The sequence below is a fragment of the Oncorhynchus tshawytscha genome, linkage group LG09 (assembly GCF_018296145.1).
Source record: "Oncorhynchus tshawytscha isolate Ot180627B linkage group LG09, Otsh_v2.0, whole genome shotgun sequence".
In the NCBI taxonomy this organism is placed as follows: domain Eukaryota; kingdom Metazoa; phylum Chordata; class Actinopteri; order Salmoniformes; family Salmonidae; genus Oncorhynchus; species Oncorhynchus tshawytscha.
In genome coordinates, this window is record NC_056437.1 from 57,444,573 (window position 1) to 57,461,476 (window position 16,904).

The window sequence follows — 16,904 nt, forward strand, 5'->3', positions numbered from 1 at the left end:
TATTAAAACACGGTGGGCTCCACCTACTCGCGTCATAATAATATACAGTATAATAATGAAAGCTATTGCATACATTTTACGTATGGTTGGTCCCGGGAATCAAACCGACTATCTTGGCATTGCAAGCGCCATGCTCTACCAACTGAGCTACAGAGGACATTACCTGGCAGGTCATGTCAGCCAGCTATGAAACCACACCACTCACTCACTATGACTCAAGTCATCTAATGAGGACTAGAGAAGTTTGATGTGAATTACTGAGAGAATGCACTCACTAATTGACATGTGTGCGCACACACACCTTGGTTAGTCAGACTTTTAGACTTCACCTGCTCCATCTGAATTCACTCGCCCACGTTCCTCTGCACTGCCACGCACAACTTTTTCTCAGCTGGCACAATTTGATTGGCTGCTGTCCGATTCAAACTGTAATCCGTTAAATGAAGAGTAGATGCGCTGCACACTTTAAAAACATATTTTTTATAGCATTTTTTAAATTTGGGCTTGGAGGGTTTGCTGATGACACAACAGTGATCACCGACAACGATAAGACCGCCTATAGGGAGGAGGTCAGAGACGCCAGGACAACAATGTGAGCAAGACAAAGGAGGTGATTGTGGACTATAGGAAAAGGAGGGACGAACAGGCCCCCATTAACATCGACAGGGCTGAAGTGGAGCGGGTCGAGAGCTTCAAGTTCCTTCGTGTCCACATCGCCAACAAACTATCATGGTCCAAACACATCAAGACAACACCTTTTCCCCCTCAGGATGCTGAAAAGATTTGATATGGGTCCCCAGATCCTCAAAGTTCTACAGCTGCACCATCAAGAGCATCCTGACTGGTTGCATTACCGCCTGGTATGGCAACTGTTCAGCATCTGACCAGAAGGCGCTACAGAGGGTAGTGCGTACGGCCCAGTACTTCACTGGGGCCTAGCTTCCTGACATCCAGGAGTGTCAGAGGAAGGCCCCAAAAATTGTCCGACTCCAGTCACCCTAGTCATAGATTGTTCTCTCTGCTGCCGCATGGCAAGCGATACCGGAGCACCAAGTATAGGACCATAAAGCTCCTTAACAGCTTCTACCCTCAAGCCATAATAAGACTGCTGAACAACTAAACTAATCAAATGACGACCCGGACTCTTTACGAACCCCCCCCCCCTTTTTTTGTTTTTACACTGCTGCTACTTGCTGTTTATTGTCTATGCGTAGTCACTTTACAAATTACCTCAATTAACCTGTACTCCCATACATTGACTCGGTACCGGTACCCCCTGTATATAGCACCGTTATTGTTATGTACATTTCTTGTTACTTTGTGATTTGATTTTTTTATTTATTTTTTACTTTTGTTTATTTACTAAATATTTTATTAACTCTTTCTTGAAGCATTTCACTGTAAGGTCTACACGTTGTATTTGGCACATGTGACAAGTGGTTGTGTCCGAAATCTGTCTTGCCTAGATGTCTTACATACTTTGTACTAATTGTACCACATACAGTATACTATTTAGAACGCAGAGTAGTCACACCTAATGCAATAAGCAACAAATATCAACATACTAGACTCATCCATACTGAGAATGTGTCATTTAATGCACAATTGCGTTGATTCCAGCCATTTTTGAATGGCACATCACCTTGTGATTTTTATCAGCTGTTGTCAGACACATGTGGGTCTCAAAGATTCTCCTCCTTAATAGGGTGCAGCCAATTCTACTAGATGAAAAGCCCAAATTAGTTTATCCTGGCATTTAAAGCATACTCAATTCTCTATTTTCGCATACCCGAAATGCCTACAATTTAGAACGCAAATGAGGGTATTCGAACACGGACAGAGTTTCTCCGTGCTTTTGACTAACTAATCCTTTCCCCTCTCCTAGGCCAAAGGAGTGTATGAGAAGGTGGGTGAGGCGACAGAGACTGCCCTCACTACCCTGGTGGAGAAGATGAATGTGTTCAAGACTGACATGTCAGGCCTCAGCAAGGTGGAGCGCGCCGGAGCTTGCAACGCAGTAAGCAGCTAGGGAAAACACTGGGGGAAGTGGGGAGGGATTGTGGATGGAATGTGTAAAACACATCTATCCATGCATGTTGTGTGTATTAGGCAATCTTCATACTGCTCGCATATTCATATACACATTTAATTATGTATCTAACATATTGTCATGAACACAGTGATTAAACAACTGAACTTGGACAACAAGTTTGAACAAAGTATGGTAATGGGAGCAGGTACCTATTGGCTTTCAACGCATGGGACAATGATCTCCACTAAGATCACCTCAGCTCCTAGTTTAGCACTTAAATGGGTTTCTCGCATAAAATTGATTATTTAATGAAACCAGTGATTGCTCCATCAGTAGTCCGAATTGCATTGGTAACTGGCTGGCCCGCACTAAGGGTGTTCGTAAACCCTGAGAGAGAATGTGTGAGAATACAGAATGCACGCACACAGAAAATAGTGGTCACTTAAAACATTTATAAAGTATAAATAGCCCACACTTGAGACGATGCAGTCTTAACTAATGATTAGTAAATTGTATTAAACGTCTTATGAATTATTAATAAATGAACTAATCCATTATAAATTCTTTATTATGTGGAGTTATTGTAAAGTGCTACCAACTGACCTAACTGCCCTGTGGTGAATTCCCAGTGATGGGCTCTGAGCTTCCATCTGTGCGAATGACGCCTTTCCTCGTCTGACTCTGTCAACAAGTGGTGTCTCTTCTCTTCTCTGTCTTTGTGAATGACCAGTGACAGGTAGGCGTGAGAGAGAGTCTAACTCCCTGTGCTCTTGTCAATGACCAGCGGTTCCAAGTTTTTCCACTGAACCCCAGATAAAGTTCCATTTTAAAATTCCCAACAGTCCCACGACAAGAAAAAAACCCTGTCACTGACACAAGTCGTCCTCAGAGGCTAGAGATGATAATATTTAGACAAGCCAGGGAGTTCATGAAGAGGTTAGCTAAACTTTCCAGCCCTCTGTTAAGGCTTTGAACAGAAAATAAATAGGATGTCGTTTCCTACTAATGCACTAGTTGTCGGTGAAGTGTGTAAGACGATGTTTAGCTTCCTCCTCTGCCGTCACTAGACCGACTCGGCTCACGTTCCTCGTCTTTTGTTTTACGACGGGAGGAAGAGAGGGATTTTGGCTTAATATGGGCTCAGTGGCTTAATGATGGGAAGAGGGGTCTTTTGGCTCAGCGGCTCTCTGTCTGTGAGGACATCTGTGAAGTGTCTATGGAGGCCCCTGGCATCATGTCTCCATGTCAGAGATGTCTGAGCTGGGAGGGGGAGAGAGCTCATGGGAACTGGAACGAGGGTGACTCCTAGTGGTACTTCATAACTATACACTAGGAAATGGAAAGTGAGGGAAATGGGTCTCTCAGTATCCACAAATGAATGACAATGCAAACCTAACCAACCATTTCTGATTATTTACAGCTTGATCAGTATGATGCATGTTAGTCAGACATTTTGCTGATTTTTAAGGATGTGAACGCAGGGCTGTATATGTTCTATGTTAACCTTGCATTTCATTACAAGTTTATGCCTTAAGGCCAAGTTGAGTTGCACCCACTAAATGGTCTGTGTCCCTTGTAAAATCAACATGGACCACCTGTTTGGCACTAGAACTCACATAGACAGAGGGTCCTGTCTGGCCCAGATTGATCCTGGCCCTTCATATACAGACTTGCTCAGTTGTGTCTGGTGCCTTTGGCTGACTCTGAGCCCAAACAGGATGTTAGAGTACCATCCATCCAGTGTCAAAAACACAGCCAAACCTCTGTCACCCATCTGGGCCCAGATCCACAAATCAGGAGTGCTGATCTAAATGAAGGTTAAATACAAAAATCTAGGATCTGTCCATATAATCTTATTCATTATGATCTAAAAGGCTAAACTGATCATAGATCAGCAGGTCTACTCTGAAAGGCTGTGTGGATACGGGCCTTAGTCTGATAAAGCCCCTTCCATCACAAACACAACACAGCCTCCCAGTCCCAGTCCAGAGTAGATAGGATGCTGGAGTGTCTCATCCATCATGTTAGCATCACAGCCAAAGAGAAGTCTCCCAGTCTCAGTCCCACACCTGGCCCATTAGAGCCCCCTCCATCAAAACAACAACAACACAGCCAAGGCAGAGTCAAGCCTCCCGGTCCCCCACCTGGTACTGAGAGGATGACCGCTGCCCACAAACACGCCTGTCTGGAATAAACACGCGGTCTCTCTCATTCTCTTTCTCTTTTGCTCTCTTCTTTTCTTCTCTCTCTCTCTTGGTGTGTCTCTCTCTCTCACCAGGTCATCAGGCAGCTGATGAAGAAAGAGTTTACTCTGGAGTTCTCTCGCGACCGCAAGTCCATGTCTGTGTACTGTACCCCCACTAGCAAACCAGGCTCTGGGAGCAAGATGTTCATCAAGGTACACACACACAAACCCCTCAGTCAACAGATCTCTCACATGCTTTAATAATACATTTTCTCTGTAAGCCAGAGTGATTAGGAGCTTGGATGTCAAAGTTGTTTTGCTGTCATTTTTTTTAAACCTTGTGTGTCCTTTTGACCCCTGTACCCTCCCTACACACACACACACAACCTCTCCACTCCAATCTTACAGGGTGCCCCAGAGAGTGTGATGGAGCGTTGCCAGTATCTGCGTGTTGGCACAGGGAAGGTGGAGCTGACCATGCCCCTGAGAGAGCAGCTGACCTCCCTGATCAGGGACTGGGGCACCGGCAGGGACACACTGAGATGCCTGGGAATGGCCACACGGGATTTACCACCAAAACGGGAAGACATGGATCTGGAGAACGCCACTAAGTTCGCTGAGTATGAGGTACAAGAGAGAGATGGAAAACCTTAGTGTTTGTAGGTTTCTGTGTGCTATGTCAGAGACGGGCATGGACAGAACTGGGCAGGGAGAGTTATTTGTTTTGTTTTTAGAGACATGTCCTATGTAAGGAGAGATCATCCACCTTACAAATTATGATCATTATCATTGTATTTATGTGGTGCGCTTCCCCTACTCTGACATCCTTTATCCTTTAGCTTGAGCTACATCCAGGTTGTATTCTGATGCCTGACTGGGTGCTGCTCATTCATCTATCTGGTGCTCACATTCTGTCTTCGACATTCCCTCATCCTCTTCCTCTACCTGCCTCCTACCCCTCTTCTCCTCTTTTCTCTGCATCCTCTCCTCGCTCTCTCCAGACGGGCCTAACGTTCGTTGGCTGCGTGGGCATGCTGGACCCGCCCAGGAAGGAGGTGATTGGCGCCATCCAGCTCTGCGCCGAGGCGGGCATCCGTGTCATCATGATCACCGGGGACAACAAGGGCACGGCTGTGGCCATCTGCCGACGCATCGGTATCTTCGGCGAGGATGAGGATGTGGTGGGCAAGGCCTACACCGGCAGGGAGTTTGACGACCTACCCATAGAGTCCCAGAGAGACGCTGTAAAGCGGGCACGGTGCTTTGCCCGTGTGGAGCCAGCCCACAAGTCTAAGATCGTGGGCTTCCTGCAGTCGTTTGATGAGATCACTGCCATGGTGAGGAGAGGGTTAATGCACAGCTCCACCCATTTGTCTCATTCAACTGCCTGGGAGCTCAGTTCCTCATTTCAGTATAATTTTGACTAGATCTAGATTGATGTTGACTTTATTTCATTTGTGTACAAATAAATCAATGAATACATAGATCAAATGTTAGATCTAGTTCTTTGAATAACTCACTTATGAGCTAATCTATTCTGACTTTGCTTGACAATGAAGAGTTCTGCGAACAATCATGTTTTCCCATCGCATGTCTGTATAACACCCTATTAAATAATGAAATACTTTTGCTTTCCTCCACAGACTGGTGATGGGGTGAACGATGCGCCAGCCCTGAAGAAGGCAGAGATTGGCATTGCCATGGGCTCGGGCACGGCTGTGGCTAAGTCAGCTTCTGAGATGGTTCTGTCTGATGATAACTTCTCTACCATCGTGGCGGCTGTGGAGGAGGGCAGGGCCATCTACAACAACATGAAACAGTTCATACGATACCTCATCTCCTCAAACGTCGGCGAGGTCGTCTGGTAAGCAGGGATGCATGCACTGCACACAAAATCACACATTTTCCTATGTCAAAGAATGCTGACTGTTGTTTTCTTTGTATTTCTGATGTGTGTTTACTCTCTGTCTGAAGCATCTTCCTGACGGCCATCTTGGGTCTGCCTGAGGCTCTGATCCCGGTACAGTTGCTGTGGGTCAACTTGGTGACAGATGGTCTCCCTGCGACTGCCCTGGGTTTCAACCCCCCAGACCTGGACATCATGGACAAACCACCCCGCAACCCCAAGGAGCCCCTCATCTCTGGATGGCTGTTCTTCAGATATCTGGCCATTGGAGGTGAGACACTGTCTGGTCTACTGGACACTGGTTATAATACAACAAGAGTTGCTCATTCATTCTTTTTATCTCTCATGTAGTCTCGCAAGTCATAATCAAAGTGTCACGCTAGCTAGTTGGAGACTACCCTAATGTGACTTTCATTCCTAACATGGGGGGTTAAAATGTGATCGACCTGGCTCTCACGGTTGCTTGGATTCTGACTTCCTGCCTGACTGTCTCTGTGTGTTCCTGCAGGGTATGTTGGTCTGGGCACGGTGGGTGCTGCCACCTGGTGGTACCTGTTTGATGAGGAAGGCCCTAATGTGACCTTCTACCAGCTGGTGAGTGGGAACAAACACACCATTACAATGACTTCATTAGGGTCCTATTCATTAGCCACCAGGTGGAAGAAAACCGACTGAAACAAGGAGGGACTGCTTGAACATGTTCAGCTAGTTAAAAACCATTTTTGCTACAGTGTGTCCTAATAAATAGGACCTAGGTCAACCCCTTTTCTCTGCTGCCTCTAGAAATGGATATTCTTCTCAGGAAAACCAGTAACTTTTCAAACACCTCTTGTTTATATGTGTTTTCAATAGCATCCATCCCCAGAGGATGGTGCTTAATCACTTAGTACAGTTCTGGGCTATATTTGGTTGTTCTTATGGTTAACCCCCGTTACCCCATCAGCTATTTGCCATGACGACAATCTCTGGGATCATACAAAGAGACAGAAATAGAATTCAGAGAAAATAGAGTTCACTGGTGGAGAATAAGACACATGTGGTCTGAGGGAAATAGGAATGTTAGAGAAAGAGAGGGAACAGAGGAGGGAGGGAAGCGTGAACTGAGTCCAAGGGTCCCCAGAAGGGAAAATGTCAGAGAAGGAAAGGGGGAACAGAGGAGGAGCTGAGTCTAGGGTTTCCTGCAGCTGCTGCAGTATCAGATCAAATCTGGGACCCAACATAGCAGGTCGCAAGGTTAGGTCACTTCCTGTGCACAAGTGCGCACAGTGCTTCGAGTGTTGTGGTCGTTGACTTGCTCGAAGTCAGTCTTGTTCATCTAATGCCGTGTAAGAAACTTTGGAATAATACTCCAATGTGCAATGACTGTATCTAGATGGAATGGAAGAGAATTAAGTTGAATAGTGCAACACAAAGCCCATTACATGGTGCTATTTTGTCTGTTGTAAAGCCTACCTCACCACTCTCCTCTACTTCTCCACAGAGACCCAATCAGTGAATGCAGGTCAACCCCATGTTGGTTATATGCTGTGAAGCCTGCTTACCTAGCTTCTGTCCTCTCTTCACAGAGACACTTTATGCAGTGCTCGGAGGACAACCCCATGTTCCAGGGCATCAACTGTGAGGTGTTTGAGTCCCGCTACCCTACCACCATGGCCCTCTCTGTGCTGGTCACCATAGAGATGTTCAACTCCCTCAACAGGTCAGTCAGCAGCATGTTGTACTTGGGAGGGCAACAGAACTATATGATTGTACATGAATATATTTTGGTCCATATCTGGTGGTCCTCTGTAGCACAGTTGATAGAGCATGGCACTTGCAGCGCCAGGATAGTTGGTTCAATTCCCGGGACTACACGTACGTTAAATGTATGTACGCATGACAGTAAGTCTCTTTGGATAAAAACATCTGCTAAATGATGTGTGTGTATGTATGTATATACACATACACAATAAATATATATTTATTTATTTATTTATCTACTGTATATTATTATATAAGTATTCTAAGCTGCAGGAGGGTCTACGCCTTAAATGTTGGGCAGATTTTCTTCATTTTATGCTCAAAAGAAGCATATCGTCCTCTTACATATACAGTACTAGTCAAAAGTTTGGACACTTGCGAATTCAAGGGTTTTTCTTTATTTTTACTATTTTCTACATTGTAGAGTAATCGTGAAGACATCAAAACTATGAAATGGCATCATGTAGTAACCAAAAAAGTCTTAAACAAATCAAAACATATTTTATATTTGAGATTCTTCAAAGTACTCACCCTTTGCCTTGATGACAGCTTTGCACACTCTTGGCATTCTTTCAACCAGCTTCATGAGGTAGTCACCTGGAATGCATTTCAATTAACAGGTGTGCCTTGTTAAAAGTTCATTTGTGGAATTGCTTTCCTTAATGAATTGGAGCCAAACAGTTGTGTTAGGGTAAGGGTGGTATACAGAAGATAGCCCTATTTGGTAAAAGAGCAAGTCCATATTATGGCAAGAACAGCTCAAATAAGCAAAATGAGAGAAATTACAGTCCATCACTACTTTAAGACATGAATGTCAGTCAATCCAGAAAATGTCACGTTTTCTTACAGCCTTATTCTAAAATGGATTACATGTTTCCCCCCTCATCAATCTATACACCATACCCCATAATGACATAATGACAAAGCAAAAACACATTTTGGGGATTTTCAGAAAGTATTCAGACCTTTTACTCAGTATTTTGTTTTAGTACCTTTGGCAGCGATTACAGCCTCGAGACTTCTTCGGTATGACGCTACAAGCTTGCCACACCTCTATTTGGGGAGCTTCTCTCATTCTTCTCTGTAGATCCTCTCATCTGTGTCAGATTGGATGGGGAGTGTCGCTGCACAGGTATTTTCAGGTCTCTGCAGAGATGTTTGATCGGGTTCAAGTTCGAGCTCTGGCTGGGCCACACAAGGATGTTCAGAGACTTGTCCTGAAGCCATTCCTGCGCTGTTTTGGCTGTGTGCTTAGGGTCGTCGTCCTGTTGGAAGGTGAACCCTCACGCCAGTCTGAGGTCCTGAGCGCTCTGGAGCAGGTTTTCATCAAGGATCTCTCTGTAGTTTAGTCCGTTCATCTGTCCCTCGATCTTGATTAGTCTCCCAGTCCCTGCCGCTGAAAAACATCTCCACAGCATGATGCTGCCACCACCATGCTTCACCTTAGAGATGGTGGCAGGTTTCCTCCAGACGTGACGCTTGGCAGTCAGACCAGAGAATCTTGTTTCTCATGGTCTGAGTCCTTTAGGTGCCTTTTGGCAAACTCCAAGCACGCTGTCATGTGCCTTTTACTGAGGAGTGACTACCGCCTGGCCACTCTACCATAAAGGCCTGATTGGTGGAGTGCTGCAGAGATGATCGTCCTTCTGGAAGTTTCTCCCATCTCCACAAAGGAACTCCGGAGCTCTGTCAGAGTGAACATCGGATTCTTGGTCACCTCCCTGACCAAGGCCCTTCTTCCTTGATTGCTCAGTTTGGCCGGGCGGCCAGCTCTAGGAAATGTCTTGGTGGTTCCAAACTTCTTCCATTTAAGAGTGATGGAGCCCACTGTGTTCTTGGACCTTCAATGCTGCAGAAATATTTTGGTACCCTTCCCCAGATCTGTGCCTTGGACACAATCCTGTCTCGTAGCGCTACGGACAATTCCTTCGACCTCATGGTTTGATTTTTATCTCTGACATGCACTGTCAACTGTGGGACCTTGTGTTGACAGGTGTGCGTGTGTGCCTTTCCAAATCATGTCCAATCATTTCAATTTACCACAGGTGGACTCCTATCACGTTGTAGAACCATCTCAAGGATAGTCAATGGAAACATAATGCACCTGAGCTCAATTTTGAGTCTCATAGCAAAGGGTCTGAGTACTTATGTAAGTCATTTTATTTTTAATAAATGTGCAAAACATTCTAAAAACCTGTTTTCGCTTTGTCATTATTGGGTATTGTGTGTAGATTTGAGGAAAAAAATACAACTTAGAATAAGGCTGTAACGTAACAAAATGTGGAATAAGTCCAGTGGTCTGAATACTTTCCATTCATGTTTTGGCCTTCTGCTATGTCACCCTGATTCTGAGAGTTGAATTAGTTTTATTAGGCCAGTCATTTGAGTATCGACTACTGTAAATCAGGGACTTTACCCACAAAGACTCTGAGTTGGAGTGTTGATCTAAGATCAGTTTCACCTTTCAGATCATAATGAATACGATAATATATCCTAAATCAGCACACCTACTCTGAGACGCTTTGTGGATATGGGCCCAGACCTCATACATCTGCATCGTAATAATTGTCCTGTAGACCATGTTTTGGGTCCAGTAGTTGTCTTGTCTATGAATACAGTAATTACAGATTTGTTTTTGTTTTCTAATGTGGCTTCTCCTCCTGGCTCTAGTCTGTCTGAGAACCAGTCCCTGATCAGGATGCCTCCCTGGGTGAACTTCTGGCTGCTGGGGGCCATAGTCCTCTCCCTGTCCCTCCACTTCCTCATCCTCTACGTCGAGCCCCTGCCTGTGAGTACAGCATATACATAGGTTCTGTCTGTCCGTCAGCAATAGTTTGCTTTCTAGTGTATCCCTCTCTCTGACCTGGTCTACCTCTTTTCTCTGCTCTCCAGCTGATCTTCCAAGTGACCCCTCTGTCCTGGTGCCAGTGGATTGTGGTCCTAAAGATCTCCATCCCCGTCATCCTATTGGATGAGGCCCTCAAGTACATCTCCCGCAATCACTTAGACGGTATGACTCAGTTTCTAAAAGTAGCTTCCTGTTCAAAAACAGGAAATACAGTGCATTCGGAAAGTTTTCCGATCCCTTGACTTTTTCCACATTGTGTTACGTTACAGCCTTATTTTTAAATGGATCAAATAAATTCCTCAATCTACACACATTACCCTATAATGATAAAGCGAAAACAGGTTTTTATAAATTTTAGCAAATAAAAAATAAAAAACATTATTTTACAAAAATATTCAGACCCTTTGCTATGAGACTTGAAATTGAGCTCAGATGCATCCTGTTTCCATTTATAATCCTTGATGTTTCTACAACTTGATTGGAGTCCACCTGTGGTAAATTCAATTGATTGGACATGATTTAGAAAGGCACACACCTGTCTATATAAGCTTCCACAGTTGACAGTGCATGTCAGAGCAAAAATCAAGCCATGAGGTCGAAAGAATTGTCCATAGAAGCCTGAGATGGGATTGTGTCGAGGCACAGATCTGGGGAAAGGTACCAACATTTATTTGCAGTGTTGAAGGTCCAAGAACAGGGTGGCCTCAATCACTCTTAAATGGAAGAAGTTTGGCACCACCAAGACATTTTCCTAGAGCTGGCCGCCCGGCCAAGCTGAGCAATCGAGGGAGAAGAGCCTTGGTCAGGGAGGTGACCAAGAACCCGATGGTCACTGACAGTTCTTCTGTGGAGATGGGAGAACCTTCCGGAAGGACAATCATCTCTGCAGCACTCCACCAATCAGGCCTTTTATGGTATTGTGGCCAGATGGAAGCCACTCCTCAGTAAAAGGCACCTGACAGTACGCTTGGAGTTTGCCAAAAGGCACTTAAAGACTCACAGACCATGAGAAACAAGATTCTCTGGTCTGACAAAACCAAGATTGAACTCTTTGGCCTGAATGCCAAGTGTCGTGTCTGGAGGAAACCTGGCACCATCCCTACGGTGAAGCATGGTGGTGGCAGCATCCTGTTGTGGGGATGTTTTTCAGTGGCAGGGACTGGGAGACTGGTCAGGATCAAGGGAAAGCGGAACGGAGCAAAGTACAGAGAGATCCTTGATGAAAAAACCTGCTCCAGAGCGCTCAGAACCTCAGACTGGGGCGACGCTTCACCTTCTAACAGGACAATGACCCTACGCACACAGCCAAGGCAACGCAGGAGTGGCTTCGGGACAAGTCACTGAATGTCATTGAGTGGCCCAGCCAGAGCCTGGACTTGAACCCGATCAAACATCTCTGGAGAGACCTGAAAATAGCTGTGCAGTGATGCTCCCCACCCAAGCTAACAGCGCTTGAGAGGATCTGCAGAGAAGAATGGGAGAAACCTCCCAAATACAGGTGTGCCAAGCGTTATACCCAAGAAGACTTGAGGCTGTAATCGCTGTCAAAGGTGCTTCAAACAAAGTTCTGAGTAAAGGGTTTGAATACTTATGTGATATTTCAGTTTTTTTGTATTTTGTTTAAATTTGCTAAAATGTATAAATACTGGTTCTTGCTTTGTCACAATGGGGTATAGAGTGTAAATTGATGAGGGGGAAAAAACGATTTTAATACATTTTAGAATAGGCCTGTAATGTAAAGAAATGTGGAAAAAGGGGTCTGAATTCTTTCTGAATGTGCTACATGTGACTGTGTTTGGTTTTCCCTAGAGATTTCTAATTGACTTTGGTAAGAAAATGGGTTAGGGATAGCATTTCTTCTGGAGCTTGCTTTGGAAACCCCCCAAAAGTGACGTTCCTCTCTTTTTCTGCATTCCTTATTCAGCCTAAACTTTGTCTCCTCTCGCCTTCTGTAAAAGGTACTTTATAATTTGGGTTTTTCTCATGGTTTCTTTCCTTTTCTCCCATCTCTCCTCTGCCTCCTCCTTGCACCTCTTTGAAACCTGCATATTGTAGCTAAAACGTGCTAGATTTGGACTTTTCAGTCAACCCTTCTCATGAATGACTTTTTATGCCTCATGGTTAAGCTCTATGCATGTAGACGTTAATGTTAAAACATTTTGTTTTTCTCCCCAATAGACAACGAGGACAAGAAGTACAGGAAGAGGCAGCTGAAATATTAAGACCCCCCACCCCGCACACACACACCTTTCCTTTTTAAAGAAATGCCCCTCTCCTCCATTCCCTCATTCCCCCCAGTCCTGCATGCTCAACCTCCACTAGAAAACGAGCAGAGCATGCATGAGACCGAGAGTACATCTGTGCGAGTGTGTGCGCATGTGTTTGTATGCGAGCGTGCGATGGTGTACATGTGTGAGAGTGAATGAACGAGTTAGTGTGTTTGTATATGAACCAACGAACGAATGCATGCCCATGTTCACGTAGGCCCAGGAAAGCGTGACGACAAACTGCAAAACACATCCAGGACTCCTGTTGCTTTTTAAAACTTTCAGCTCATCGCTTTTGACTCTGTACAGTAACATGCAATAGGTGGACCGTGGGGGAGAGAGGGAGAGGTTTAGGAGGACGGGTCAATCAGCTAGGGGATTGTGTGTCTGCGGGGAGAGGGAGCTGTTACAGCATAGAGAGAGAGAGGGGCATACCCTGGCAGAGACGACATAGTCTTGATGGTACCAACAACAAAGAGCCTGGCATGCTAACTGGAGGTGAAGATACTAGCAACGGGCAGCTAGAGGAACCACATTGCTTGGCCTGAGGTGCTGCCCAGTACCCATGTGTCCATCCCACCCCTTAGGAACCCCTCTGTCTTGCCAAGGCTTCTGTCATCCAGATCCACAATGTTGGGGAAGTTGTCTGGACCACTGTCAGGCTCATGGTAGTGGCCAACAAACCATCACATCACAACTACATGCGCCTCTGTCTACAGTATACCACCACGTTCCTCTCCTTCCCTTCCTCTCCACATGGACCTCTGTTTGCTGTATATTGAGCTGATTTCTGCTCTTCAGCTCTCCTCTCTCCCATCGACCTTTCTCTTCTTGCTCTCTCGCTCTTTCATTCTCTGTTTAGGTAGGCAGTGTTGGCCCTGGGTTCTGACTCATCCGGGCTTGGGTGGTGCAGTGTGGTGTGCGAAGGCGTGTGCCTCTCTGTCCTGAATGTGTGAATAGCTTTTTGCTGCTTGGCCGCTTTCTTTAGTTCTTACTGGGGAGCCGGAGTCAGTCCAGAGACATGGCAACCAAGATTAAATGTGAAATGATGACTACACCCACTTTGCCCAGACTATTCTGATAAACCCATCCAGCCTCACAATCAACCTTCAGTGTTGGGCATCCCTCCCCTCCACCCATCTCCATTCCACAAGAACTCTGTTCCTAAATCACAACTGTAGTTGCGGAGTACTACTACCACAGAGTAGATACACAAAATATACTTATACTTTGGAAAGGATGCTTAGGAGGGTGAGGAGGAGAATTAGCAAGCAAGGCAGCTAAATTGGCCAGACTTCATCAGTCGGAGACCTTTGTGTCTCCCACACATAAGAACATGCGAACAACATATCAATCAAACCAAGATGTTAACACTCCCAACATGCTGTATGTCGACTTGGACCTAGTAGGGTCAAATAATGAATGTATTTTTGTGCCAGCCTATTTCCCATACCTTCCCACTCTGCTCCCAGGCCACTCCCACGAACCCTGGTTTACCACGTGAACCCTCTTTAGCCATTTTAGTTCTGTGCAGTAAGATCATTTCATCCCTTGTTACTTAGTTTTGATCTTATTGAATAATAATAATAACACACCATCACTATCAATAGTGCATGTCCAGTTAGACAAGCTTAATACAAGCTCTTTCCCCTTATTGTTGTGCTGCTCCCTGGGCTCTCCACGCTACCGCCAGTGCTCTTTGCATTACAGGTTAACTATTGGCTATTGTTTTTAAAACAAGTAATAATAATAATGTATTTGACTGAATGAATGAATTTTGGATTGTTGCTTTAGCTCTTGTTTTGGGGTTTGCTGTGGAGCCATTGTGCTCTGCGGGCTGGGGCCAGTGGATTAGCTGGAGGGAAGCAGAAACACTAGGGCTCAATCACAAATTGACCCCTAAGCACAGATCTGAGGGATTGGATTGATATACGCAATGTGGGGAAACTTCCACCTAGCCTATCTGAGGGCAAGGTGGAGCTATTACCATATTGCTTACACCTGTCATCCAGTCAGATCTCCACAAATGTGTAGGGCATAGGGTCGACTTTGGGATTGGGTCTAGTAGTGTTATGTGCTTGTTAAGCCTTCTGCCACTTTCTAAGTCTGCTTGGGTGAGAGCACCAAAGCAGTATGACCAAAGTCCACTTTGATTTTCATCAAGGAACTGCATATACTGTAGTTGTGATATGCAAACAGTTGTGACTGGCACTTAAGGTAAACGTTGGACGACCAGCTATCTCGAAACACTGACAGAAAGGAGAGATCTTGGTCTTTCTATTGCTGATGAATATCTACCATGGTACTCTTGTTAGCTAACCAGCACAACTTTTGATTCGGAGATTACTACCAGGCCAAAACAGTAGCTCTCTACCTGTTCTATAGCCTAACAGTGGCAGAAGGCTTCAGGACCCCCGGTATGCTTCCTAGCTGGTCCTCAGCCTCAGATCATGATGGCGACCTATAGCATGCTGGCACTCAGGCTGTCCAGCAGTGATGTGGGTTTGTACAGTACCTTGTTATTTACTACTGAATCCTTGAACTCTGTAAAAGAAAAAAGATTGCATGGATACCTTGTTACTGTAATTAATATTCTATACAGTATATTAGACCTTTTGATAACTTACATGGCATCAATGAAACCTACTTAACAGCAAGAGAACCAACTGCGAGAAACCATTACATATTTTCTTTGAGCACATCTTGGCATCTAATGATCTACATTTTTTTGTAGACTAGAAAAAGGTTGTTTATTCATCGTTACTGTTTGTTTTCACGGTTGCTGGGGTTTTGTGTCATATTTTAGGGAAAGAAATTACAATGTGTAAAATAAACAAGAATCATGGTTATGATGAGAAATAATTATGATAATGATGAAATAATTTATTTCACTAATGGTAATATGGTTTTGAGAATTATTGTTGAGAATTTCAAAATTAATTGTTTGGTTTAGTGCGATGAACAGTGATGAATCCTGGGTAATGAAGTTGTGTGTACATTGAAGGGCTTGGTGTGACTGCAGGCTCCAGAGACCGCATGTTAGCCATTTGGGTCAGACCATTAGGAAGGTGGTCCTAACCATGGTACGCTTGGATAGCCTGGTCCCAGATCTGTTTGTGCCGTCTTGCCAATTGACCACGGCCATAGGAGTTGGCAAACCGCAGTCCCAGATCTGTTTCTATCAGGCTAATGTTTGACATCGTGTGCTGTAGAAACATAAGCACCCATGTGTGTATTATCAGTGAGGTAGTCACTAATCTAGAGGTGGCTCTGCTCCTGTTGGACCTTTCTCCCTGTCAACCAATAGTAAACATTCACAGGTTGCTGGAGCCTGAATCTCGCAACACAGAAATAAAGGATTCTCGTTATTGCATTGTTAATATTAATTGTGGAGACAATTTTATATATGACAAAGACATGGAAATAAATATTATTTATCTTGTTATTTATTCAGAGGTTTGCTTTCTTTAATTTTTTAAAATTATGTTGGATCAGATGAGTTGGGTTTGCTTGTTAAATTTGATGGAAGGACAAACATGATCTGTACACTTTCTCAAATCAGTAGAGCATCGTGCTTGCAATGCCAAGCGATATGGGGTCAATTACTGCTGGGGCCACCTTTGACATAACTGTTTGCACACATGTCTAAGTCGCTTTGGACAAAAGTATCTACTTAATAGTATATCATTATTTATTAATACAATATCTTGGAGGGTAGAAGTTTAGGCTATTATGTTTGCATGTGCCTAAATTGAAACCTACCAGCAGAGGGCAATATTGTATGATTTTTTTTTTTCTCCCCCATCTGAAGACTGACTACCATTTATCAATTTACCTTCGATGGCCAGGCCAAAACACCAGTAGGCTACACAAAAACAAAATAACCATTATAATGGGTAGTGATGACAGGACACTGTCTGATCATA

General features: G+C 44.5%; 1 protein-coding gene across 3 annotated transcripts in view; it reads left to right on the top strand.

Moving 5' to 3' along the window:
• Window positions 1-16,427, top strand: part of atp2a3 (ATPase sarcoplasmic/endoplasmic reticulum Ca2+ transporting 3) — an 81,686-nt gene extending 65,259 nt beyond the window's left edge. For 2 of the 3 annotated variants that reach the window (XM_024432635.2, XM_024432638.2), the window contains 11 exons: window positions 1,886-2,017; window positions 4,311-4,430; window positions 4,626-4,844; window positions 5,219-5,554; window positions 5,861-6,081; window positions 6,192-6,394; window positions 6,632-6,717; window positions 7,689-7,822; window positions 10,534-10,651; window positions 10,756-10,873; window positions 12,890-16,427. In XM_024432635.2, coding sequence (XP_024288403.1) covers window positions 1,886-2,017; window positions 4,311-4,430; window positions 4,626-4,844; window positions 5,219-5,554; window positions 5,861-6,081; window positions 6,192-6,394; window positions 6,632-6,717; window positions 7,689-7,822; window positions 10,534-10,651; window positions 10,756-10,873; window positions 12,890-12,933 — 1,731 coding nt within the window. In that variant the 3' untranslated portion in view covers window positions 12,934-16,427. Of the gene's footprint in view, window positions 1-1,885; window positions 2,018-4,310; window positions 4,431-4,625; window positions 4,845-5,218; window positions 5,555-5,860; window positions 6,082-6,191; window positions 6,395-6,631; window positions 6,718-7,688; window positions 7,823-10,533; window positions 10,652-10,755; window positions 10,874-12,635; window positions 12,670-12,889 lie in introns of all 3 variants that reach the window. The other variant, XM_024432636.2, reaches the window with a different exon arrangement.
• Window positions 16,428-16,904: the final 477 nt, after the last annotated feature.